The 25,605-nt window shown below is 37.0% G+C and overlaps 1 protein-coding gene across 12 annotated transcripts in view; it reads right to left on the minus strand.

Annotated features, from left to right (window-relative positions):
• Window positions 1-25,605, minus strand: part of Rad51b (RAD51 paralog B) — a 574,154-nt gene that overhangs the window by 294,042 nt on the left and 254,507 nt on the right. For 2 of the 12 annotated variants that reach the window (XR_012446125.1, XM_074067722.1), the window contains exon 8: window positions 17,900-18,041. The exons of the other annotated variants lie outside the window; for them this stretch is intronic. Coding sequence is in view for 1 of the 2 variants with exons in the window: in XM_074067722.1 (XP_073923823.1) it covers window positions 17,900-18,041 (142 nt within the window). In the remaining variant the exon portion in view is untranslated. The remainder of the gene's footprint in view (window positions 1-17,899; window positions 18,042-25,605) is intronic. 12 annotated transcript variants of the gene reach the window in all.

Below are 25,605 nucleotides of genomic sequence, written 5' to 3' on the forward strand. Positions count from 1 at the left end.
GATAGAGTACGTGCCTAGCATGAGAGTGGCCCTGGGTTCCAACCCCAACCTCCTCCTCTAAAACAAACAAACAAAAATCAAATAACAATGTTAATGTAACACAAACATTAAAAACACAGAAACTTTTCAGAGTGCTCATATAAGATTTGTCTACCCACATTCACAAAGTGTAAACCATGTGCAAGGCCTTGTGCTAAGTGCTGTAGCAGAAACAATAACTGAGTAAGTTCCCTTTCAGGAAACTTACCACCTCAATTTTCCTGCATATACCTTCCTAGGGAAAGAGAAAGGTCTACAACTCCGGTTTTCAAATATTTTGGAAATTATTGAAGACCTATAGAGTTTTTATTTATGAAGGCTATGTTTCTCATATTAGAAATAAAACTGTTTGATTTTTAAAGCATTTAATTAATTTATTCAAAGTAACACTATCAGGCCATAATATTATCATAAATAACATATTATTATGAAAAGTATTTTCTAAAATAAACTTCAGTGAAAAGATTAATACTGTTTTTCACTATTTTGTCTGGCTTAGTAGATGACAGCTGGACTCTGATACTGGGTTCTGCATTTAAGATGTTACAGTGGTATACAGAAGTAAGAAAATGAGAATGCAAAAAGCAAAAATAATGTCTTGTGATGATGAAAACAGTTTGACCTTGAAGAACCTTGAAAAGGATCACAGTGACCTTAGTAGATCCAAGACCACATTTTAAGAACTGTAGGTTCATAGTAATATAAGTAATGTTCAAAACTGGGTAAATTAGAGTGTGAATTCAAGCTTCCTTTCCTTCTGAGGGAAATCACATGAAACAGAGATAACCTAATCCTCTACGAGTGAACTTGTTTTCTTAAAACTGAGACAATTCAGGTTGTGTGAGTGGGTCCACGCTGTCTGTGAAAACTACCTTTTCAAAGGGCTTGGTCTGGGGGAATTCTGGCAAAAATGATGAGAGTGACCATGCCTTATTTGCTTGGAACAGTTCCAATTCATTTCTTTTTAAAACAGAGTATTAATAGAGCCCCTGCACTGTCAGTTTTGATGATAAGTTATACGGTCACCTTGATAATGCCATTTAAAAGCAGCTCAAGCATTCTGCTTTCTCCCACAATGTGACAGGTCTCAATGAAGTCATGCTGGGTCTGGTTTATGCAGCAATATTCTACCAACCTCTTCTCCTCAAATACTGCCAACCCTGGGAGGAATTTCCTTCTGATCTCTTACTTTCTGTGTCTTTTCTTTGGCCTTATGTTGACAGCAACCATTCTTAACAGTTCTACATGACAGCACATGTTACTTGTTTTCTTGGCATACACCTAGTTTAGAGTATGAACTATAGGATGTCACTTTGCCTAGTGACAAACAAAAAACAAATAATAATGTTGTAATTGGTTGTAATGTAACCTATAGATTGAAGGCTATCAGTTTAACCAGATTGGGTTAACCACTAGACAAATAAAACACTAGGCAAAACCTAGCACATCAATTCACCTCATCACCAAAAATTGAGACAATTCAGTAAGACAAGAGACTTCTTTGAGAAAGTATTAAATCTACCAGACCTAACCCCATGGGTATGGAAGGAGGTATGAAGAGGACTAGAAAAGAAGGGCTATAAAGTCTGATTAGTGAACCTTGAAACTGACATGAATTTGGCTTTGCATCCCCAAGTGGCAAAGAAACCTTAGCAGTTATTCAATGCTTTTAGAGAGTAGAGCAAAATTATAAGAACATTTTTATGAGTTGTGACTGGCAAGCCCTGGCCTGTTAAAACTCTTTAAAAACCAGTGCCTTGGTGGAGGTAACATTTACTGTTTACTGTAGCTCTGGTTGTTATGGGTTATTGCTAAGGTCCTCATTTTCCATGACATCAGCAGCATTCCAAGGGAAGTGTGTGTCAGTGACTTTCAGCAATGACTCTCTTTTCCAAATGTTCAAAACTTCTGCCAAGCTGCCTTACACCTGCATACCAGCTGAACTGGAGGAAAAGGAAAAGCAAGACGGATTAAGTGGGATTTTTGTCTGGATTCCTTAATGAGACTAAAGGCTTTTCTTCCTCCAGTATTTGATTTTGTGTAATAAATTGATGCCAACACCTCTAGGAGTGACATGATTCATCCTTAACTTTTCATAAACTTAACTGATTATCCGTCGTGACCTCTCACTGTGATATTCTGGAAAAATCTTTCAAGAATTTTCTTCTGCAGGAAAAGTTTAGGGCTTTATGAGATGATCAGCATAGCATGCCAACTCTCAGGGAGGGTTTTCTGAGGGGAGGCATCTGCTGCTCCTCAAATTAGTGGCAAACAGAAGCAATGAAGAGACATTACTGTGTGGTTCTTTAAGGATCACCTGGCTTTCAACATTTCAAACCAGATGTGTCCTCTCAAGGCAGCAGTAAACCTTTTCCTAGAATGTGTCTTCACCAAAATCAGGGATGTGGTTGACCTAATCTGAAGGCACCTAATAACTACTCAAGAAGCTGCTGATGGTATTGGGTCCAGTGCTAATTGTGCACGTCTATAAGACTTTTCTTCCAAAAGGCTTGAAGCATGTTATCAACATTAACTCATCAGTAGTCATAAGAACCACCTGAGTGGAGAGATGGCAAATATTAGCTCAGGTGGAAGAAGTGGGGAATGAGAATGAGGAGAATGAAATATCATTCCAAGAGCAAGACAGTGGGAGAGTTCATAGAGTCCACACTGCTACCCCTCCAATAATTCACCTTTTATAGGGCTTGCTCCAGTTCTGCCTAGGCTAGACAGACTTGCTTTTTTATCCCAATCAAAGGATTGTGAAAATAAGCACTGGTGTTAATAAGATACGGTTGAAGCCATTAAAAAAATGAACAAATCTATGAAGACACAAGGGGCTGTCCTCTTCAGGGTTTCAATAAAGAATGATATCTGCTTCTATGAATGACAAAGGTAGAAGGTTCAATCAAAATCATTTAGAATATCTCTGAGAGGTTCTGAAATTTTGATAATTTATGTTTTGAACTGCACAGAGTTCTTTGAGGAAGAATCGCTGAAGTGCTAAAAAAAAAAAAAAAAGGTGCCCTCTCATATATTACATAGTTCTAGAGGAAATTTCTCAAATATATGTTTTTAGGAAATAAGGATGAATTTGTACGTTTTCAAGTGAGCTTTTAAATAAAAAGTCTGTATAATTACAGGAATTTTTTTTTTTTTAAACATGGCAGAAGCAGAATCCTCCATGATAGATAGCAGCCACAGGTGACTGCTTTTCCCAATTTCTCATCATAAAGGACTCAAATATGAAAGAATACTGAAAGACTCATTCTCATCCAACCACAGATTGCCTGTGAAGAGTGGAAACACGACTCTTGGGTTTGATTACTAAATTCAACTACAAAAGTCTGTCCAGTGTAAACTCACATTGAGTTCTGAGCCTCAGTTTCCTTCAATGATTTTTAAAGGGGAAATTTTATAATTATAGCTTTTAGCAAGAGATTGAGTCAATTAAAAAACAAGTCTCTCTTTTTTTAGCAAGACTCAAGTTTGAACTCAAGGTTTCTTGCTTAAAGGAGAAAACAAGTCTTTGAATAGACATTCTGACACAGAATTAGCAAAGTTATTCCCAAAATCATTTTCATAAATAAGTAAATACATAAATTGAGATGGAGAGAGGGGAGGGGAAAGTTTTCAAATCCAAGATGCTCAACTCCCAAGAAAAGAGAATGGGGGTGCGTAGTGGGGAGGAATCTTTTCTTCTTAAAGATAAAACATTTAATGAGGTACTAATCCCCACAGTAAAGTTCTTTTGGTAATTACCCTATTTTCAGCCACGCTAATTTTGCTAGGTGCCTTTGCTGTTAAAAGCTGTTGTTTTATTACGTTAAACTACACACAAAAGCAATGTAACAAAATAGCAAAATATGCTTCTGATTTTGTTATGCTACCAACCTATACTTATCCAGAAATTTTAACTGCCACATGTCTTTTATCTAATGCAGACTTCATCTTTCACCACCCACCCTTCACCACATGAAGCAACAACATCATTAGGAATGGAAAACTCTGGAAATAAAAACCCGAGTCCTGGAAAAAAAAACCTAATTGGGAATCTGCCTCCAGTCTTGCAGATTTTCAAGTTTGCCCTGGGTTCACAGGTCTGGAAGCTAGACTTTTGTGCCGAGAATATGGCTGGATGAGGAAGACAGTCTCAAATCACAGCCTGAGGGCTAGAAACAGAACACACAGTCTACAGTCCTCCAGAAAGGATTGAAGGCCTACATTACAGAGGCTCCTTTCTCATTGGCCCTTAGTGACGTCATGCCCATGTCTCCAGGGCCCAGGAAATGCACCATGACTAATATAGCCTTCACTGGTGAACACACATTCCATCTCAGAGATGTGGCCAACAGGCGATGGCCACACAAAAGGCACAGTTAGGGAACACTAGTCAGCCATACACAGAGCCTTCAGAAATTATGAAATAGACTGTTCTTGTTCACCTTCTCAAAAAACCCTCACCAACTACTTAGACTCCCATGGCCTGTACCTACTGCAGGGCAGTGACTCTTATACTGTTGCTGCTGTTGTTGTTTAATTACTGTGTTTAGAAAAGTGGTCACTGTAATAGGATACACATCTTTCCGGATTACTAATATTAAGACAGGGATCAGGAAACTTTTTCTGTAAAGAACCAGATAAAAACAATTTTAGGGTTCTGTGCTATATGATTTTTGTTGAAACTACTCATTTCTGCCCATATAGTGCAAAAGCAGCCATAGACAATATATAAATGAATAAACATGACTGTGTTGCAACAAAACATGACTTAAAGAAACTACTGGCAGGTTGGCTTTGGGTCACATGGCACAGTTTGCTGACCTCTGTATCTGTTTAAAGAGTAGCCCACCTCTTCCACTGATAAATATGTGGGGGAAAGTACTATCAAACAAGGGTACAGTTATAGGAAAGGATGTGAAGGAGTTTCCACCACAGATCCGTGATGACTAGCCCATTTAGAATATAAAGGTAGTTTACAGAGAGGCTTATATTCTACCCTATGGTATCAGAATTTAGGCTCTGGAGACAAATGGCTGGGCATAAATGCTATCTCTGCAATACTTGAATTTAAAGTCTTGCTTTATACCTCTGAGCCTGGATTTCTTCACCTGCAAGATAAGACTTCAAATTTTCCTTCTCAGCAAGGTTAGTATGAAAGTTCAACAACATAATATATGAACATAGCTAAGAAATACTGCCTAGGACACTGTAGTGCTACATAATAATGTAATAGCATAATAATATGCTATTAATACTAGGTTTTTTAAAAGTGATTACAATTACCACCCCTGATTATAAAAGCCCAAAGAGAAGAGATACAGCTTACCACAAATGCAAGTACATAGAAGAACTTCTTTCCAATTCTATTAATATTAATACCATCACTATCTTTAATAGCTATATGGAATGTACAATTGAACCAAATTCCTATTGTGGAACATAAGTTATTTACTATCCATTTTCATTATATACAATATGATGAACATCATAAATATGTACTTTCAAATATTTGCTCAATTTTATTCCTAGGATCAAAGATATATGCACATTTTTTTTTTTTTATTTTATTTTTTATTTTTTTTTTTCATTTTTCTTTTATTATTCATATGTGCATACAAGGCTTGGTTCATTTCTCCCCCCTGCCCCCACCCCCTCCCTTACCACCCACTCCACCCCCTCCCGCTCCCCCCCTCAATACCCAGCAGAAACTATTTTGCCCTTATCTCTAATTTTGTTGTAGAGAGAGTATAAGCAATAATAGGAAGGAACAAGGGGTTTTGCTGGTTGAGATAAGGATAGCTATACAGGGCATTGACTCACATTGATTTCCTGTGTGTGGGTGTTACCTTCTAGGTTAATTCTTTTTGATCTAACCTTTTCTCTAGTTCCTGGTCCCCTTTTCCTATTGGCCTCAGTTGCTTTAGGGTATCTGCTTTAGTTTCTCTGCGTTAAGGGCAACAAATGCTAGCTAGTTTTTTAGGTGTCTTACCTATCCTCACCCCTCCCTTGTGTGCTCTCGCTTTTATCATGTGCTCATAGTCCAATCCCCTTGTTGTGTTTGCCCTTGATCTAATGTCCACATATGAGGGAGAACATACGATTTTTGGTCTTTTGAGCCAGGCTAACCTCACTCAGAATGATGTTCTCCAATTCCATCCACATTTTAAAGAACTTGCAATTATGCTGGCAATTGGCTTCCAGAAAGGTTATACTAATTTCTATTTCCACTATCACTCAGAGAATCTGTTTCCTAACATTCTTGACAATACTAAAGCTACTTAAACATTGGAAAAAAACCTAAAACCCAAAGAGGTTAAATGGGTTGCCTAATTTTGATGAAAAATGCTAAATGTTTCCTTTGGCCCACACCTTTTTATAAAAAATTTGATAATTATTTTGATAAATGGCAGATATTTCTGGAACCCATATGATTTGTAATAATTATGCTAAAATTCCATTTTATGATTGAGACAGCTGGAGGCCAAAAGTCTACTTTAGGTAGCCAAAGTTCTCCAGATAAGGCAAAACATATAGAGGAACATGATCAAGCTAGAAATAAACTTTGCTCTATTGTTGAGCCATGCAAGACTCACCATAACATCTTTAGTTTTTAAATGGCAGAGAAATACTGCCTTCACATGAACCCATGTAACTTTTCTTTCTTCTGGCAAGTAGAAAATTCAAACAGAGCCTATTTATTTATTTGTGTGTTTATTTTTGCTGTGAAACTAAATAAGGCTATAAACTAAATGCCTTCTTATCAGAGGAAAAACTTAACTCACTGAAGCTTTTGAAAGAACGTCACGGATCTGGGCATTTGCTAAAGTTTACTTCATTTACTATATCCCATGACCTTATTTAATTTTCTTAACACTTATCACAATTTGGAATTGTATTATCCATTTGTTTGTAATCACTCTAATTTCCGTAGCAGTACTTTGTCTTTTTACTGTTTTTTAATACCTAAACTAGTACCTGGCTTATAGTACATGATTTGTAAGCATTTATTAGATGAATGGATCCTCCCAAAATTCCACCCAGGTATTTCCCTAGCTGTATGACTTCCAAGGCAGGCCAACTTTGAAGATGTCACTTCCTCCATATAATACTATAAAACAAACCAGCTTCCTAAGAGAGATTAGCCGATTCACTCATCAGCAAGGTCCCTAGCCAATTAAATCCCAATCAAACCTCCATTATTAAACCATACCTATGCTAGCACATGCTGTTATATCATAATCTTCCACCTTACCACAGCTACGTGATGCTGCCACTGTTAGCCCCTATAAGTATGTCCATTGGTTTGGTTTTACTTATTTGGTTTGTTTCTTATTTCTAAAAGAGTCTCCCAGGTGGGTCAGTAATTAGAATGAAATCAAAAGACAAATGCATCATCTATTCACTACCTTATTTAAATCTGTAATGAACATAATAGTTGACTACTCAACACTATTCTGCCCCAGATGGTTGATCAAGTCCTATGTAGGTCAATATGGTAGCCATTAGCCATGTATGATTATGTAAATTTAAATTAAGTTAAAAGTTCAGTTCCTCAATGTAGCAGCCATTTTTCATGTGCTCAATAACTACCAGGTCTGGCTAATGATTTACTGTATGGGGCAAGGCAGATATAAAACATTTCTATTGCTTGCAAAAGGTTTTATTGGAATGCAGCCACTCCCAAAGCATTAAAATCATTCACTAAGATTTGGACATGCTGCATTTCCACAGAGCAAGGAAGATGCTGTGATAGGAATTGGAAAATAAAGATATTCAACTAAATAAATGAAACACTGACAGACAACACAAGCCTATGTAACAATAAGAAATAAGTAAACTGTAAACTACATGAGGGCAGCACCCGTGTCTATCCTGTTCCCCACCATAACCTGGAACCCAGCACAACCCTTACACATTACTACATGTACAGTATTTCTCGAACAAACAAATGGATCACCTAAAGGAGAGCCTAAAAGTTAAATGTGTATAAACCAGGCAATATCTGTTTAATATGAGGTATGTATTTATGTAAGTCAGTCATACAGGTAGAATCACATGCTCTCTTTTGAGTCTATAATGAAATTTTGCTGAAACTCAAAATGAAATTGCTTCCTTAACAGAGATGGATTTCCTAGCTCTCAATTAAAACACCACTAAAAAGAAAAGCAGGTGTTTGAACACAGTTACACACACAGGCATTCCACTGCACTTGAACATTGTGTGCTGAATGATTTTGTTCAACTTAACCAACCACACTTGTGTCGGCAACATATCTGAGCTGAGATAGAAGGTGGAGCAGGTAATTTTTTTAGCTCAATCATAAATATGATAAATTTCTAATCACTTAAATCAAGTTCTCTTTATCAAAACTTAAAACTTGCTGGGCATGGTGATGCCCATAATCCCAGCACTTGGGAAACTGAGGCAGGAGGACTGAGTTTGAAACCAGCCTGGACTACATAGCAAGACCCTGTCTGTCTCAAAAACTGAAATAAGATAAAACTTAAAACTTGTGCTGTGTGAAAGACAGTATTAAGAGAATGAAAAGAAGTCCCTGAGTTCAAAACCCCTATACCAACAAAAAATAAATAAATAAAAAGGAGGATGAAAGGATAATTTATAGACTGGGAGAAAACATTTGTTAACCACATACCCAACAAAAGACTTGTATCTAGAATATAAAAAGAGAACGCTCAAATCTCAAAATTTAAAAAATCCAACTAGCTATGTATGGTGTTTTGTGCTTATAATCCCAGCTACTCAGGAATCAGAGACAACAAGATTATGGTTTGAAATCAGACTGGGCAAAGTCAGCAAGATGCCATCTCAACAAAACAAGCCAGGTGTTATGGTGGCATGTCTGTAATCCCAGTTACACAAGACACTGTAGTTAAAAGGACTGCTGTCTGAAGCCATCCCCACTCAAAAAGACCCTATCTGAAAAATATCCTCAACCAAAAAGGGTTGGGGGTGGAGTGTATACTTAGCAAGCACAAAACCCTGAATTCAATCCCCAGTACTGCCAAAAAAAGGAGAAAAAAAAAAGCCAATTAGTAGCAAATGATATATAGACATTTTACCCAAGAGGTTATACAGATGGTAAGTAAACACATAAAAATGTTCAATATCATTAGCCAGTTAAAAATCACAATGAGAGCTAAGTGTGATGGTGCATGGTATGAGGGAGGCAGAGTGGGGGATAATGGCTAGAGGCCACCAGGGTAGGTGAGCAGAGTTAGACCAAACAGAAAAAACAAGTCAGGTGTAGTGGTACATGCCTGCAATCTCAGCTATTTGGAGGTAGAGGTAGGAATATGGCAGTCCAAGGTCTGCCCAGGCAAAAAGTACAAGACCTTATCTGAAAAATAAAGTAAAAGGGGCTGGGGCATGACTCAAGTCGTAGTTTGAACTCAAGCCCCTGAGCTAAAAGGTAGGTAAGGAACAGATAGGTGGCTGCCAGGGGTTAGAGAATGAGTGACAGGATAGGCATGGCTACAAAGGGATAGCACATGAAACCCTTTTAGTGATGTTCCAGTTAACTATGTTGATGATGGTGGCAGTTTTACAAAGGTATATTTGTTATTAAAGTGAAAAAAAAATACATACACACACACACACACACACACACACACACATGAGTGCCTATTTAACTGGTAAACAAGTGATTTCTGTGGGCCATTCTAATGTCAGTTTCCTGGTTTTGATATAGGAGAATCCTATAAGACAGAAACACTGAGGGAGGCTCGGTGAAGGATGCAAGTGATCTCTTGTACTTTTCTTTATACCTTGCTCAGTCTATGCTTGCTTCAAAATAAAAACTTTTTAAAAAGTCATTTTAAAACAAGGCATTCAGACTTAAATGTTCTAACCCTTTGAGGGTAATCTATGTGACCTTTACTCTCTAGGTTCCATTTTTAAAGAAGTATTATGACTTCTCCATTGAATATTCATTTTTGCATATTTTCCTCCCTCCTTCAATTAAAAAGTAGTTGAGTAAATATTCCTTAGTTCCCCAAGTAATTCTTAAAGTAATCCTTGAGTTGAAATATGCAGAAAAAGAAAATTCCAGATACACATCAAAACCAATATATGACTGCCTCCTCTTGAAACCAGGTAGAACCATAGCATCTCTGAGTTGGAAAGAACTTCGGGATCTTCCAGTTCAAATTCCCACCAACATAAAAAAGTTTTCTAAAATGTCATGCAGTGATCCAACTTTTGAAAATATATAATAATAAGGTAACAGACACTTACTTTGTTTTACTTGTTCATCACAGTTCCTTCCAGAAAAAGCTTGTATTGTGAACTGCTTTTCTCATTTGTGGTAACCAAGAGTCAATATTTCCCCAGGCCATAGATTGGTCCAGAGAAGGCACTAAAACTAAACTGAATATCCTTGAACTTTGGCTTTAGTTTATTTGTCTAGAGTTGGTCACCAGGCTCAGTGGGACCAGTCTTTTCTCAAGATTTTTCTCACTAGATGTGATAGACAGCTTCTCTGCAGGACTGTAAGATGTGAAACTCAGGTGCTCTTGGCAACTGTGTTCCACATGATGTATATGAAAGTGAGACAGCAGTGACAGAAAATGAAATTAATACTCAGAGAAAAGCAGAGATGAAAGAAAAAGAAATAGAGCCAGTTGCAGTTGAGTCTCTGGCTGTAGTTGTTTCCCAGGCCCAGTGGAATGTCTGCTCTTCCCATAGTCTGGCAGCTCAGTGCTTTCTATGTTCTCATGAGATAGTCCTAGTAACTTTCTAATAAGTTTCTCTTTTTACCAAGCTAAAGTCAAGTTTCTGCCACATGCACCCAAAAGAATACCCCAGCATAAATGCGAAGTTCATAACTGCACAATACAGCCTGTAAACAGCTGTAATTGTAAGAACACTCATCCTCATTCAAAATATAGTAAAACTCACTGGACATTCCACATACATCCTCAGTGGGAGACACACACACACATGCACACCCTTATCAAGGGCAAAGAATCCTACCTCAAACATATCCAAATAAAAAAATTTTTTGGCACTAGTGGGGTTTGAACTCAGGGCCTCATGCTTACTAGGCAGGCGCTCTACCACTTGAGCACTCTGCCAGCCCTTTCTTGTGGGTGTTTTCGAGATATTGTCTCAAAAACTATTTCCCCAGAATGGCCTTGAACCGGAATTCTCCTGATCTCTGCCTTCCAAGTAGCTAGGAATACAGACATGAGCCAACAGCACCCAGCAATATATTCCAAAGTCAGTTTCTTTTTTTAGGCTAAGTAATCTTAGTTTGTTGCAATGTATTTCATGTGACTTCATTTCCCATCTATAATCTTATTGATTTCCTCCTAAATAAGCTCATTTATCAAAATTACTCTGAAAACATGGCAGTCAAACAAAAGGTGGTACGAAGAATGAGTCTATCTTTGATCTGGACATGCGCTTCTGTTATCTAGCATCAAAGTCCATGTTACAAGCATATTGCACTTACAGAAGATTTTGAGTTTATAGTCCATTAAAATTTTAAGTCTCCATATTAATTTCTATAAAATCTAGTCTTCTCTACCTTATATGATATAGTTAAACTTTTTAAAACTTAAGTAACATTTTTGCCTGTTAGTCTTAGTTAAATCTATAAAGGTTTCTTGTTCTGATATTGTCAATGACTTTAAGAATTAACTCAAGCAGATATTTTTATTCTCTGACAATGTGCCTACTCTAACAATGAGCTGAACTAAAAATAATTTTGTTTATCAGTTTTCTCCATGGAATTTAAGAATTCTAAATTTGGATGTCTAAGTTAATATAGGAATCAACTAAGTAAATAGACATAAAAGAACCTCTGATCTACTAATATCCGAACAAGGAAGATTTTTTTCCTAATGGATAAACCAACAAAATTAGGCAAGTAGAATTAACACACACACACACACACACCACACACACGCACACATATCAAGCATATAAACCAGATGTTAAAAACCAGAAGTTCATGGAACCTTAATTGATTATTGTCACCATTTTGCAACTGCTCTGTACTCTCTGATGTTTGCAGGAATTCTGATAGGAAGGGAAGTTGCCAGTGTTTCACTTTTTAAAATTTAATTTTCAAGATCTTGCTTCAGTTCAAAAATTTTATATTGCTCAAAGATCTCGAGGCTTCAGTAAAAAAACCAATTCTCACACAAAAAGAGTTTAGGGGGACTAGCTTAAAAAAAATCACTAGAAATTTTGTTTAAGTTTCTGAGCACTTTTTCATTTTAATTTTGATCATTGCTTTAATCCAAGACATTCTATAAGAATATTTATAAGAAACATAAAGAATAAGTATGGTTGTAAAGCAACAGAGAGATGATGCCTAGGAAGATAGACTGGCTGTCCAGACTAGTCCCCAACATTGTTTTTTGTCTTGGTGAGTTTATCCAGGATCTGAATCTCAGCTAATCAGTCTCAAAATCCAATCATGTAAACACAGCAGGAGGGGACTCACTCTAAATACTTTCACAGAGGCTGATGAATATAACCATAACACCAATTTATTAGTCTCCTGAGAGAAATTCAACTGCTACATAAATCATGGACACTTGAGTCAGCCAGAGTAGTATATTATCTCCCCTGAAAGGTATCATCTATGGACTTGAGGGCAACCTTAAGGAGCTGACAGTAGTCCCCAGTTGACAGCAGGGAAATGAGAGACTACAGTTTTACAGCTGCGCGGGAATGAGTTCTGCCAGTAGAGGGATGCTTTGGAAGGGGACCATGAGCTTCAGATTATAGAGTATTACAAGCCAAACCTTAATTTCAGTCTGAATAAAGAATTTAGCCATGCTGTCCCAGATTTCTGACCTGCAGAACTATGAGTAAATAAAAAGTGTTGTTTTAACATGCTAAATTTGTGGTTTACACAGCAATAAAAACCTGACACACCTATAGACCAAAGCCCATTGGTTTACAACCATACTTGTTCTTCAAACTTCTCATTCTACAGAATAGCTTGGATTAAAGTCATATTAAAATTAAAATGGAAAAGTGCTCAGAAATTCAAACAAAATGTCCAATGATTTTTTAAAAGCCATACTCCTAATCTCAAATTTCACTTCCCTAACTAGCATCAGTCTCGCATAGGAACTTGTTAAATTTGTTTGGCAAATTCTTGAGTCAAACAATCTGGTGGCAGGGCCTGTAGATATATATGCTAACAATCCTCCCTGCTAATTCTGAAGCACACTGAAGTTTGAGAACCACTGAAGAACATAATGCTTAAGTAAGCACAGGCAAACTACCTGGTGATTGGACCTGGTGCTTCTACAGCAAACCAACATCTGATAAGCTCTTTCTTTGAGTATGTTAATACCTGCTATTTGGGTTTTCAGTTAACTCTTTTATTTTGGGATCATACTCTAAGATAATTGTATAAATATCCACTAGCATTTTTTGATTTCTGATTGAACTCTTGACGGAAAATCCTCATTTCCTTCACTGAATGAGAGGCATCTAACCTATTCCCTTGTAGTATATAGGTTCTACCGTGTCTGGCTCTTTACTTAAAGAATAATGTGATATATTTAAGTCTTTAACTTTTAGCTCTATGTTGTCACCCCAAAGTCTCAACTCACAGAATTCTGACACATTCAGTAGTCATCATTTTCCTAGAAGCAAGCATCCTTTCTCATCACATAAAGAAATCCTATAAGGGCTAGGAGCATGGATCCTTGCCTAGCAAGCACAAGGCCCTGAGTTAAAACCCCAGTACTGGGAGGGAGGGAGAAGAAAGAGAAAAAGAGAGAGAGAGAGAAGAGGAGAGAGGGCAGGAGAGGGGAGAGGGGGACAGGGAAGAGGAAGAGGGAAAGAGGGGAGAGGGAGAAGAGGGGGGAAAGGGGGAGAGGGGAGAGGAGAGAGGGAGAGGGGAGAAGAAAAGGGAAGGAGAGGGAGGGAGGAGGGGGGAGGGAGAGAGAGAGAGAGAAATCACGTAAGGCATAGCAGAATCTTGCACAAGCAGTCAAGAGAACTAGGTTCCAGTTTAGGCCCTATCATGGACTGGATGATAATCTTAAATAAGTCAGATAATATCCCAGAGCCTCAGTTTCATCATCTGCAAAATGATAATCTCAAAATGGATGATCTCAGTTAAGCATGGTGGCATATACCTTTGATCCCAGATACTCAGCAGGTGGAGAGCCAGAGGATCACTGTTTTAAGGACAGTCCAGGTAAAATGTTTATGAGACTCCAACAAAACAGGCATGGTGGTTGGTGCACACCTATGGTCCCAGCTATGCGGAAATATAGGTAAGAGAACTACAACCTAAAGCTGGCCCTGGGCATATGGGGGAGGAAACATGAGATACTACTTAAAAAATAAAAATCAAAGCAAAAATGGCTGGTGGTGGGGAATGATCAAATGGTAGAGAGCTTGCCTAGCAGGCCCTGTTTCCAAACCCCAGGGCGGGGGTGTAAATATCTAGGATGTGCTGCAGTTAGATCTTTCTGTAATTTTCTCATTTAATCATGCATTTTCCAGAGGTAGTCCAGGGCTTTTAAGGACAAAGGAGATAAAGTAGTAAATGACACCAAAAGTGACTTAGTTTATATATCACAAAGAGGAAAGGACCTTTCGATCTCTAACAACCTGTTACCTTTGGAAGTAAAGAAAAATTAATTTCAATGGTGAACTGCATGTTAATTGTTTAAAGAGTTACCAAAACTAGCTTGAGACTTTAATGCCATGTTGAATAAGGGAATTACCTGTTAAGAGCCATGTGTTTGTTACCAAGATCGTTTCACGGGAGAACAGAAATACAGAGTAGGGTCCCCTTAATAATGAAACCTGTACCTCTGTCAGATTTGATCAGAAAATCTGGTTACTGAGAAACTTAACTCTTGTGATCTAATTTATTCCTCCTCATGGTACCTTTTCTGAAGGTCTATTTCAGATTCTAAGAGATTCAAAGAGATAGGGAGGAATGAAGTTTCATCTCTTCAAGGAAGAACCTGGGGAAACCAACACCAGACCCATATTCTAGCTTCTAAATACCGCTATCTTCAAAAGGTTTCAAAATCTCTCTTAAAAGCCATTTGGTTCCAGTGATTCTTCCCAGCCAGTTAAAAAGAACTTTCTCTTTTAAGTTAACACAAAGAATTTTTATAGAATTTTTTAATTGCATCATAGATCCAATTTAACTTAACTCAAAAGGTATTTGTTGATCATCTCCCTCACTCTCTGGACCCTATGGTAGGTACCTGAGCATAAGAGGCATGGAGGCTGCACACAGGCACTTGCATCCCCACGGGGACACAGACTAATTAGTAGGCAATTCCATACTTAGACACAATGAAAACTCAAAAATTCGAGCCTATCTGCTAATAGATCTGAGAAAACAGATATAACAACCACTATTTAACTTTTTGAGAGATGATGTATTTAGATTTTAAAGTAAATTAGTAAGCAAGCATATTCTTCCTGTCATCAAGATATGAACATAATGAAAGCAGAATACTTGTGTGGTTCTCTAGAAATAAAAAGCATTATAACATGTACATGTACTATAAAAATGTGATTGTTATCTATGCCTTATTATTATTCTACAGTACACCTAACTATAAAATGAGCCCCTTTCTGATTCATTTACTCAAGGTTACCACCTACTGAATAAAATTCAACATCCATTCAATTGAAATTTAATGATTACTCTGTGTTCCAGCACTATTCTAGGCTTTTGGGAAATATAGATGGAGGGCATATTCCTATTCCCATGGAATTTACACTCTTATAGAAGGAACAGCTATAGAAACAAATCATTGGAGTGGTATATGAATGGTACTTTTAACAGCATATAATCCTAGCGGAGAGGAGGGAGTGAGCAGATCTGCTCAGAGGAAGAAACCAGGTCATTTGGGGATAGGCCACATTCGATAAACTAGGCATAGTAGTTGGGCGAATAAAAAAATGAGTAAGGCAAAATCTTTGATTTAAATAGTGGATGGGGAGAGAGATAAACAATGTAATTCAAGGCAGATTATGATATGAGATAAGCATTTTTATAAAAGGTCCAAGTGCTTTAGAAAAGCAGAGCAGAGGATGACTACTTTCTTTTAACAAGGGAATTGAAGAAGGCTTCATAAAAGAGGTGGAAGCTGAAATGGCTCATCGGCTTATACTCTGGAAGATTCTATTTATACAGCAGACATAAATTATTTCACTTCTGCAGAGAACTTTCCCTGAGTAACTTTAAAGTCTTCACAGAGAAGCTGTAATAAGCAAATATATTTTCTGTGGAAAGAATCCACCCAAACACCTTGACATTCTAATTCCACATATTTCACACGTGGTATCTTTTATGTCTGGGAAAGTAGACTAGGAAATGGCTCAAATACTCTAGGGTCTTTAAGCATATATGTTGGAAAGTGTACTTAATTTGAAAAAAAAAGGTCAAATTGCAGGAGAACATATTTTGATTGGAAAACAAGCTGCTCACTCCTGGGTACCAGATGCTACAGTTTAGGGTTTAAGAGAGTAAAAAGCAACTCTGCCATCAAGAGAGTTACTGCACAGCCTCTGCTTTGGCCCAGCAATTCCACACTAACTGAGGCATCACAACATAAACCCATTTTCATTTGCATAGTTTTATAAATTGTTCAAAGAAGTAGAACACTTGTGACTGTGACTTCTAATCTTTGCTGGCTATGATTTAGGACTCTAAGACTTAAATTTAGAACAACCCACAAAGATAGTAAATAATTTTACAATTGCCAAGAAACAGATTTTTGGGGGGTAGAAGCATATACAAGAGCTAAGTAGCTCCCCCAGAAAAAAAAGCATTCACAACAACAGAAAAAAGGCAATGAAAGTGATAGGAAATAAGGCCACATAAAATAAGAAAGTGCTAAGTATGAATGTGGATATCTAAAAACTGATAAAAGAATGACTTTTTGTAGTTGTTATGGTGGGAAAAACCATTATCAGCACAAAGAAACTGTATGGCTACAAAACATATATATATATATATATATATATATATATATGTGTATATATATGTATAATATATATATTATATATATATTGTATATATAATTATATATATATATAATTTGACCTCCATTCTTTACAATTACTGTATCTAGCACCAGAGAACCCATGGGAAAACACCTGAATGACTGGGAAGATCAAATAAGGGATGTCTTGCTTTGACTTCTTAGGTATTTTAATAACTCCTTTATAGACTGTTTTCATGTGACCTATGAGACCCTTTGTGCCTTGTTGTATTTATTACTCTTCTAAATAACTCCATAAGAATAGGCTTTCAGGAAAGTGGAGTCCATTTTTTTAAGCAAGGTTTTATTTATTTTTTTATCTTTTTAGAGACAGACGCCTAGCTATGTTAACCACGTTGGTCAATGAACTCCTGGGCTTAAGCAATCCTCCTGCCTCAGCCTGCTGAGTGCTGGGACTACAGACATGCACCATCATGCCCAGCTGTGGAGTTCTCAGAAGAACCTTACCATCACATTTCAGGACAGATTATATGATATTTATGATTAATTTACTGATCATCCAAAAAAGGATTTGTCTTTAAAGAAAACCTCTTTTAAGTACCTAAATGGTTACAATTGCTCTGAAAGTGAGGTACATTTTTCTTTTACCAGGAATATCCATTCTTCCTGGCAACCAAACTGCCCAAAGTTAATTGCATAGATTATTCCTACAATCCTGGATGCGGACATGTTAGCCAAGTGCTCTGCCACTGCTCACAAATATTAAAACTCAGTTTGCAAGTACAGTAATTTATATTCATAAAGCCCTGGTTCTAAGAGCTATCAGATTAAGTTCACATTCAGAGGCACATAGGGCACTGAGAATTACACAGCCAGCTACTTACAAACTGCTGTCTGTGCTTTTTCCATTGCATCTTTTCTTCCAGCTCTCATGGAAACAAGTTCTGCCACTGCCCCTTGGTGAGCCAGCAGAGCCCAGTCATATAGCAACAATGACTGGTTTCTGGAATCTGAGAAGAACATGGACTAAAGAAAATAAAAGAATTTAAAAAAGAAGTAAACACAAGACAATCAATTGCTCACCCCCTTAAATTCTACAACTCTATTGCTTCACTCAGAATTTTGTTTGAATGCTGTGCAAATGAATGCTGCAGTCCTGTCCAATTTTCAAACAATTCGGTCATGTGTCTAGTATAGGGTTCAATAATGTTCTTGCTGGAGTGAGTGCTCCATAAAGCACATGACTCACTGATGTAATACTTTAAATAAAGATCCATTTCTCATCCCAGTATGACATTATGTGGGAAAATTTAGCGTTTTCACTTGTTTGTTATGAGAATTTGGGAAAGTTGTATAAGATCTTTCACCCTGTACCTTTACCTCTTCACTAAAATAAAAGAAAATCTTTTTATTCTATTATTAACTTGTGAGGTCTTTTCATCATTCAAGATTAACAAAAACAACTTGCAAATTCAGCAACATCAAGGAGCTAATTCATTTTTTTACCTTAGGAAAAAATACTTGTATGGCCTCAGATAATAGAGCTGTCAGTCACATGAAATATCTAAGTGCAAAATCATACCACCTTTTGCATAAAAGTCTTATTTGTCCAGCTACAAACTGGAAGTCACCCTCAGTCTCATTAATCTGCTACTATGAATAAGAAAGGTGCCAACACTATTGTTCCTCCATTAGGAATATAAAGGCTTGAGGTAAGATGGAATGAACTGCTTACTCAGAGTCACCCAGCCAATGCGTTGCAGGAATGGAAAAATACAGCTGAACCCACACAGTTAGATGGGATTATGAGTTACCATTTCCTTCTTCCATTAAAGCTATTTCTAAAATGAAGTCTCTAATCTTCACAGATGCTTATTACACAAATGTGCCACTGCTACAAAATTAATTTTCTTCCTTTAAAAATAAGAGGAAAAGTTCCACCTTTCCCCCAAAAATCTATTTGCCAAATAATTTAAAGAGCACATCACAGGTCTCTGACCTGGGGACCACTAATCACAGAGCCTGGGGAACTAATGCATCACTATTTAGAACTTCCAGAAACAGGGTTAACCAGGCTTTTTCTCCAAAATGCATAAATGAAATTCCATGCAGTTTCCTGTGTACAAAGATCTTTGCATAAGACTTTTCAACTGTCACCATTAATTAATATCATCTCCCTTTTAAAAAGACAAAATTCCTTACATTTATATAGCTAATTTTATTTTAACAGAACAGGCAAAGCCTGAACATGATATAGTATGGAAAAGAACATAAAATGAAAAAAAGGATCTCTCCTTTCCCTGTTTCCCAGACACCAATTCCCTCCCTGGAAACAATCTAATAATAAAAATAAGCTGTGTGTGTGTGTGTGTGTGTGTGTGTGTGTGAGTGTGTGTGTGAGTACATGTGTGTATAACACAAATGATAGCATATTAGACATACTGATACATAACTGACTTTTTAAATCCTCTATTACAAATAATAATGCAATTATCTCTTCTTATGTAAGTTTTTTCTCAAATGAGAGTTCAAATGTAGGAAAGTTCCTTAAAATAGAATTATGTAGCCAAAGGACACATGCATTTAAAATTTTAATATTATCCACAAATTTTATCAACTTATTATTCCACCAAACATATGGCACTGCTTACTCAGACACTTGACAACCCACTGTTGACCAAACTTCTTTATCTTCACTAATCCAATAGATAAATATTACTTCACCTAATTTTTACCTCTATGAGTAAAGGCGGCATTTTTTAAAAAACATTCAAAAGCCATTTGTATTTATTTTTTTTGTGATTTATCATTATCCATTATCAACTTTTCATTCAGATTGTAGGTCACTGTTTTCTTCCTTATTAGAAGATATTCCTTACTCAGTAAAGAAAATATCCCATGGTTTGGAATATGTGCAATATATGTGAAATATCTTCTGCAGATTTTCATTTGTCATCTGCGTTTTCATATAATGGAATTTTAAATTACACATAAATCTTGATTTTTAAATATTCAATTATCCATTCATTCGGGGTTTGTAAATTTTGTATTATACTTAGAAAAGCCTTTCTCATGGAGGGATTATCTTAAATGATCTCTGGCATTTTCTTTTAAAACATACCTGATTTTACTTTTTATATTTAAACATTGTTTCATCCAGGCATTTATTTTGTGATAAGGCTTAAGGTAAGGATTCAACTTTATTCTTTTTGTGCAGTGATTGAACTTATTGAACACTGCACAATTTCCTTTATGATATACAATGACAACATTGTAATATGTGAAATTTCCATATATTTATCTTGTGCCCATCCCACCTTTATATTTGGATGTCTGGTGTTTTCTATTTAACTATGTATAACACAACCGTAGTATTGGAATTATTCTAGATTAATACTATTTATAAAAAATGGACTATTTCCACCTCAATGTTCTTCTTTCTTAGAATTTATTTTTTATAAGGTGTTTAGGTGAGGATTCCAAGATGGCGGCTAGAGGGAGGAAGCAGAAAGCGTGCCTCCTAAAGTAAAATCTTGAAGGGACGCTGGAGACACACATTGCAGGCAAGGCCAACGAGAAGAGGCAAAACTTTGACCCATCCACACCTCCAGCCTGCCCAGAGCATCTCCACTTCACGTTAAACAGAGAAACCAGGAGGGCTCACATGCCGCCAGACGCCCGCGCCCAAACGGCTTGGGAAGACGCGGACAAGGTGAGCTAAGTGGTACACGGTACTCTCACAGACAACCCTGGGCCAGATCAGCATAGCCCCCTGGACAGACTGACCCCCACCCAGGCAAAAAAAGAGAACTTGAGTAATAAGCAATAAGAACAAAAAAGACACGTAGGAAAGAGGGTGGGGGGCACTGAGTGCTGAAGAGAGGGAGAGGGGAATCCTACCCAGAACTGTAAATAAACAAGCCAGGTCAGAGAGGGTGGGAGTGGCAGCACATGCCCAGCAACCAGAAGCAGGAAAGCTTGTGAGAGTTGCCGATGGAGGAAAACTCCACAGGACAGGGGCGAGACCCACTTCCCACATGAACTGTAAATAAACATGCAGGCCTGAGAAAGCGGGTGTAGTGTCACCTCCCCCAGTGTGTTTGGAAAGGGGAAAGCTTGTAGCAGTGGCTCACACACAGGAGAACTCTGAGTAAACAAAGCCTGCGGGGCCAGGTGACTGCCACACTCACCCCAGAGATCTGCATGAATAAATCCTCCAGCAACAGCAGGCTGACAGCAGCGGGCAGGCAAGCCACAGCCGCAGATACCATTCACAGAACTGTCTCCAGACTCTTTTTTTTCCTCTCTCCCTACCTTTGATGAGAAAAAAACCACACTACACCTACATGCTGAAAACTTACTGAAACTGTATTGCATTTGAACTTGGGACACTTTGTGGGTTTTTTTTGTTGTTGTCATTGTTTTGTTTCGTGTGGTTTTGTTCTATTTTATTTTTCCGTTTGATGAGACAACTAAGAACAACATCTGAGGCACCATCTCCAGGATTGGAGGCTGAGGGACTAACACCAAAATTATTAAGACTGAAACTTCACTGCAGTTGAACTTAGAGATTATTTTTTTATTTATATTTTATTTATTTATTTTTTATATTTTTTTCTTTCATTTACTTACTTTTTATCTTTATTCTTTTTATTTTTTTATTTTCAGTCCTCTCTCTGTCTCTGTAATGTCTTTCCAGCTTACAGTTGATTAGTACACTGTCTTTCCTTAATTATATCTTTGAAACTTTTTTTGTTTGTTTCTTTTGCTTTTTTTCCTACTTATTTGTTTTCTCCTTTTCCTTTAACTTCCTTGCTTTCCATCCACTCTCACCTTCCATTCTAAATATCACTAGTGCTATAATTACAAGCCAGAAAATACTTAATTAAACACAGTACAGGGACAATAACAATATGAAGGGAAATGATGGGAAAACAGAAAAAACAAGAAAACCAGTTTCCCCACAGGAAAAATTAGTACAGGAACCAGAGGGAAATGAAGAAAAGATACTCAGATCCAGACTCCAACAAAATGAAGATAAACTATGCCAACGAACCCCATGAAGCCCACAAGAATAATCTACAAGAAGAAATACTACAGGTACTCAATGAGAATTTTATAGAGATGATACTGGATAGGGTCAATCAAAATGTACAGGAGACACTCAAGAAATTCCAAGACAACAAAAATAGAGAATTTGAAAAAGCAAAAGAAGAAATAAAGGAAACCACAGAAGCACAGTATAAACACCAAAGTGAAACAGAGAACACGATTAATAAAGAGATAAACGAACTCAGGACAAAAATAGACAACATTTAAAAGGAAACGACCCACGATATGGAAAACCTCAGAAGAAAGAACGAAACAGAATTGCAAAACAAAACAGAAGGTCAATCCAGCAGAACAGAACAAACAGAAGACAGAATCTCAGTACTCGAAGATGAAATGGTAATTAAAGGAAAAACTAAAGAACTATTAATTAAACAATTCAAGACCTGTGAAAAGGAAATGAAAGAACTCACTGACTCCATCAAAAGACCAAACTTGAGAATCATGGGCATCGAAGAAGGAGAAGAGGTGCAAGCGAAGAGAATGCGTAATATATTCAACAAAATAATAACAGAAAATTTCCCAAATCTAGAGAAAGATATTCCCATACAGATACAAGCGGCCTCCAGAACACCAAACAGACCAGATCAAAATAAAACCTCCCCACGACATATCATCATTAAAACAACAAGTTCAGAAACGAGAGAAAGAATATTGAAGGCTGTAAGAGAGAAAAAACAAATAACATATAAAGGTAAACCCATCAAAATTACAGCAGACTTCTCAACAGAAACATTAAAAGCAGAAGAGCATGGATGAGCTCTTCCGGGCACTGAATGAAAATAACTTCAACCGCAGGATACTCTACCCAGCAAAGCTATCATTCAAAATAGATGGAGCAATAAAAGTCTTCCATGATAAGCAGAAACTAAAACAATATGTGACCACAAAGCCACCACTACAAAAGATTCTTCAAGGGATTCTGCACACAGGACGTGAAACCCAACATAACCATGAAAGGACAGGCAGCACCAAACTACAAGAAAAGAAAAAGGAAGAAAGTAGAGAGTAACCTCAACTTAGGTACACACAATCAAACCTTCAAACAACTACGAAAACTAAATGACAGGAATCACCACATACCTATCAGTACTAACACTTAATGTTAATGGACTTAATTCCCCCATCAAAAGGCATGTTTGACGAACTGGATTAAAAAGGAAGACCCAACAATTTGTTACTTACACGACACCCATCTCACTGATAGAAATAAGCATAGGCTCAGGATGAAACACTGGAAGAACATTTACCAAGCCAGTGGCCCCTGAAAACAGAAAGGAGTAGCAATACTTATCTATGACAAAGTAGACTTCAAACCTACATTAATCAAACGAGATAAAGGACATGCTCTACTAATAAAAGGGGAAATAGACCAAAAGGAAATAACAATTATCAACCTATATGTCAACTCACCCAATTTCATCAAATATACCCTGAAGGACCTAAAAGCATATATTAACTCCAACACAGTGGTCGTGGGAGACTTTAACACCCCACTATCATCAATAGATAGGTCATCCAAACAAAAAATCAATAAAAAATTCCTAGATCTAAAACACACCATAGATCAAATGGACCTAGTGGATGTCTACAGAATATTTCATCCAACTTCTATACAATATACATTCTTCTCAGCAGCTCATGGAACCTTCTCCAAAATAGAGCATATCATAGGGCACAAAGCAAGCCTCAGTAAATATAAGAAAATAGAAATTATACCATGCATTCTATCTGATCACAATGCAATAAAACTAGAACTCAACAACAAAAATAAACACAAAAAACATGCAAATAGCTGGAAACTTAGTAACTCATTGCTTAATGAACAATGGGTCATTGATGAAATAAAAGGGGAAATTAAAAGGTTCCTGGAAGTTAATGAAAATGAAAACACAACCTACCGGAACCTATGGGACACAGCAAAGGCAGTCCTGAGAGGAAAGTTTATAGCCATGAGTGCATATATCAAAAAGACTGAAAGATTTCAAATCAATGACCTGATAATACATCTCAAACTCCTGGAAAAACAAGAACACAAAATCCCAAAACAATTAGGAGAGAAATAATAAAAATAAGAGATCAATGAAATAGAAACAAAAAAAAAAAAACACAGAAAGAATTAATGAAACAAAAAGTTGGTTCTTTGAAAAAATAAACAAGATCAATAGACCGCTGGCAAACCTGACTAAAATGAAGAGACAATAAACTCAAATCAGTAAAATCAGGAATGCAAAAGGAGAGATAACAACAAATACCATGGAAGTCCAGGAAATCATCAGAGACTACTTTAAGAATCTATATTCCAATAAATTTGAAAATCTTGAAGAAATGGATAGATTTCTAGATACTTACGATCATCCAAAACTGAACCAAGAGGAAATTAACCACCTGAATAGATCTATAACACAAAATGAAATTGAAGCAGCAATCAAGAGTCTCCCCAAAAAGAAAAGTCCAGGACCTGATGGATACTCTCCTGAATTCTATCAGACCTTTGTAACACGCACACACAGGAAATTAATGTGAGTCAACTCCCTGTATAGCTATCCTATCTCAACCAGCAAAAACCCTTGTTCCTTCCTATTATGGCTTATACTCTCTCTACAACAAAATCAGAAATAAGGGCAAAATAGTTTCTGCTGGGTATTGAGGGGGTGGGGGGGAAAGGGAGGGGGCAGAGTGGGTGGTAAGGGAGGGGGTGGGGGCAGGGGGGAGAAATGACCCAAGCCTTGTATGCACATATGAATAATAAAAAAAAAAAAAAGAAGAAGAAGAACTGATACCAACCCTCCTTAAACTGTTCCATGAAATATAAGGGAAGGAAAACTGCCCAACACATTCTATGAAGCCAGTATTACACTTATCCTAAAACCAGGCAGAGACACCTCCAAAAAGGAGAACTATAGGCCAATCTCCTTAATGAACATTGATGCAAAAATCCTCAATAAAATAATGGCAAACCGAATTCAACAACACATCAAAAAGATTATTCACCACGACCAAGTCAGCTTCATCCCAGGAATGCAGGAGTAGTTCAAAATATGAAAATCAATAAATGTAATAAACGACATTAACAGAAGCAAAGACAAAAACCACTTGATCATCTCAATAGATGCAGAAAAAGCCCTTGATAAGATCCAACACCATTTCATGATAAAAGCTCTAAGAAAACTAGGAATAGAAGGAAAGTACCTCAACATTATAAAAGTTATATATGACAAACCCACAGCCAGCCTTATACTTAACGGAGAAAAACTGAAACCATTCCCTCTAAAATCAGGAATGAGACAAGGATGCCCACTATCTCCACTCCTATTCAACATAGTACTGGAATTCCTAGCCAGAGCAATTAGGCAAGAAGAAGGAATAAAAGGAATACAAATAGGTAAAGAAACAATCAAAATATCCCTATTTGCAGATGATATGATCCTATGCCTTAAAGACCCAAAAAATTTTACTCAAAAGCTCCTAGAAACCATCA

This window comes from Castor canadensis, chromosome 3, assembly GCF_047511655.1.
Source record: "Castor canadensis chromosome 3, mCasCan1.hap1v2, whole genome shotgun sequence".
Classification (NCBI taxonomy): Eukaryota; Metazoa; Chordata; class Mammalia; order Rodentia; family Castoridae; genus Castor; species Castor canadensis.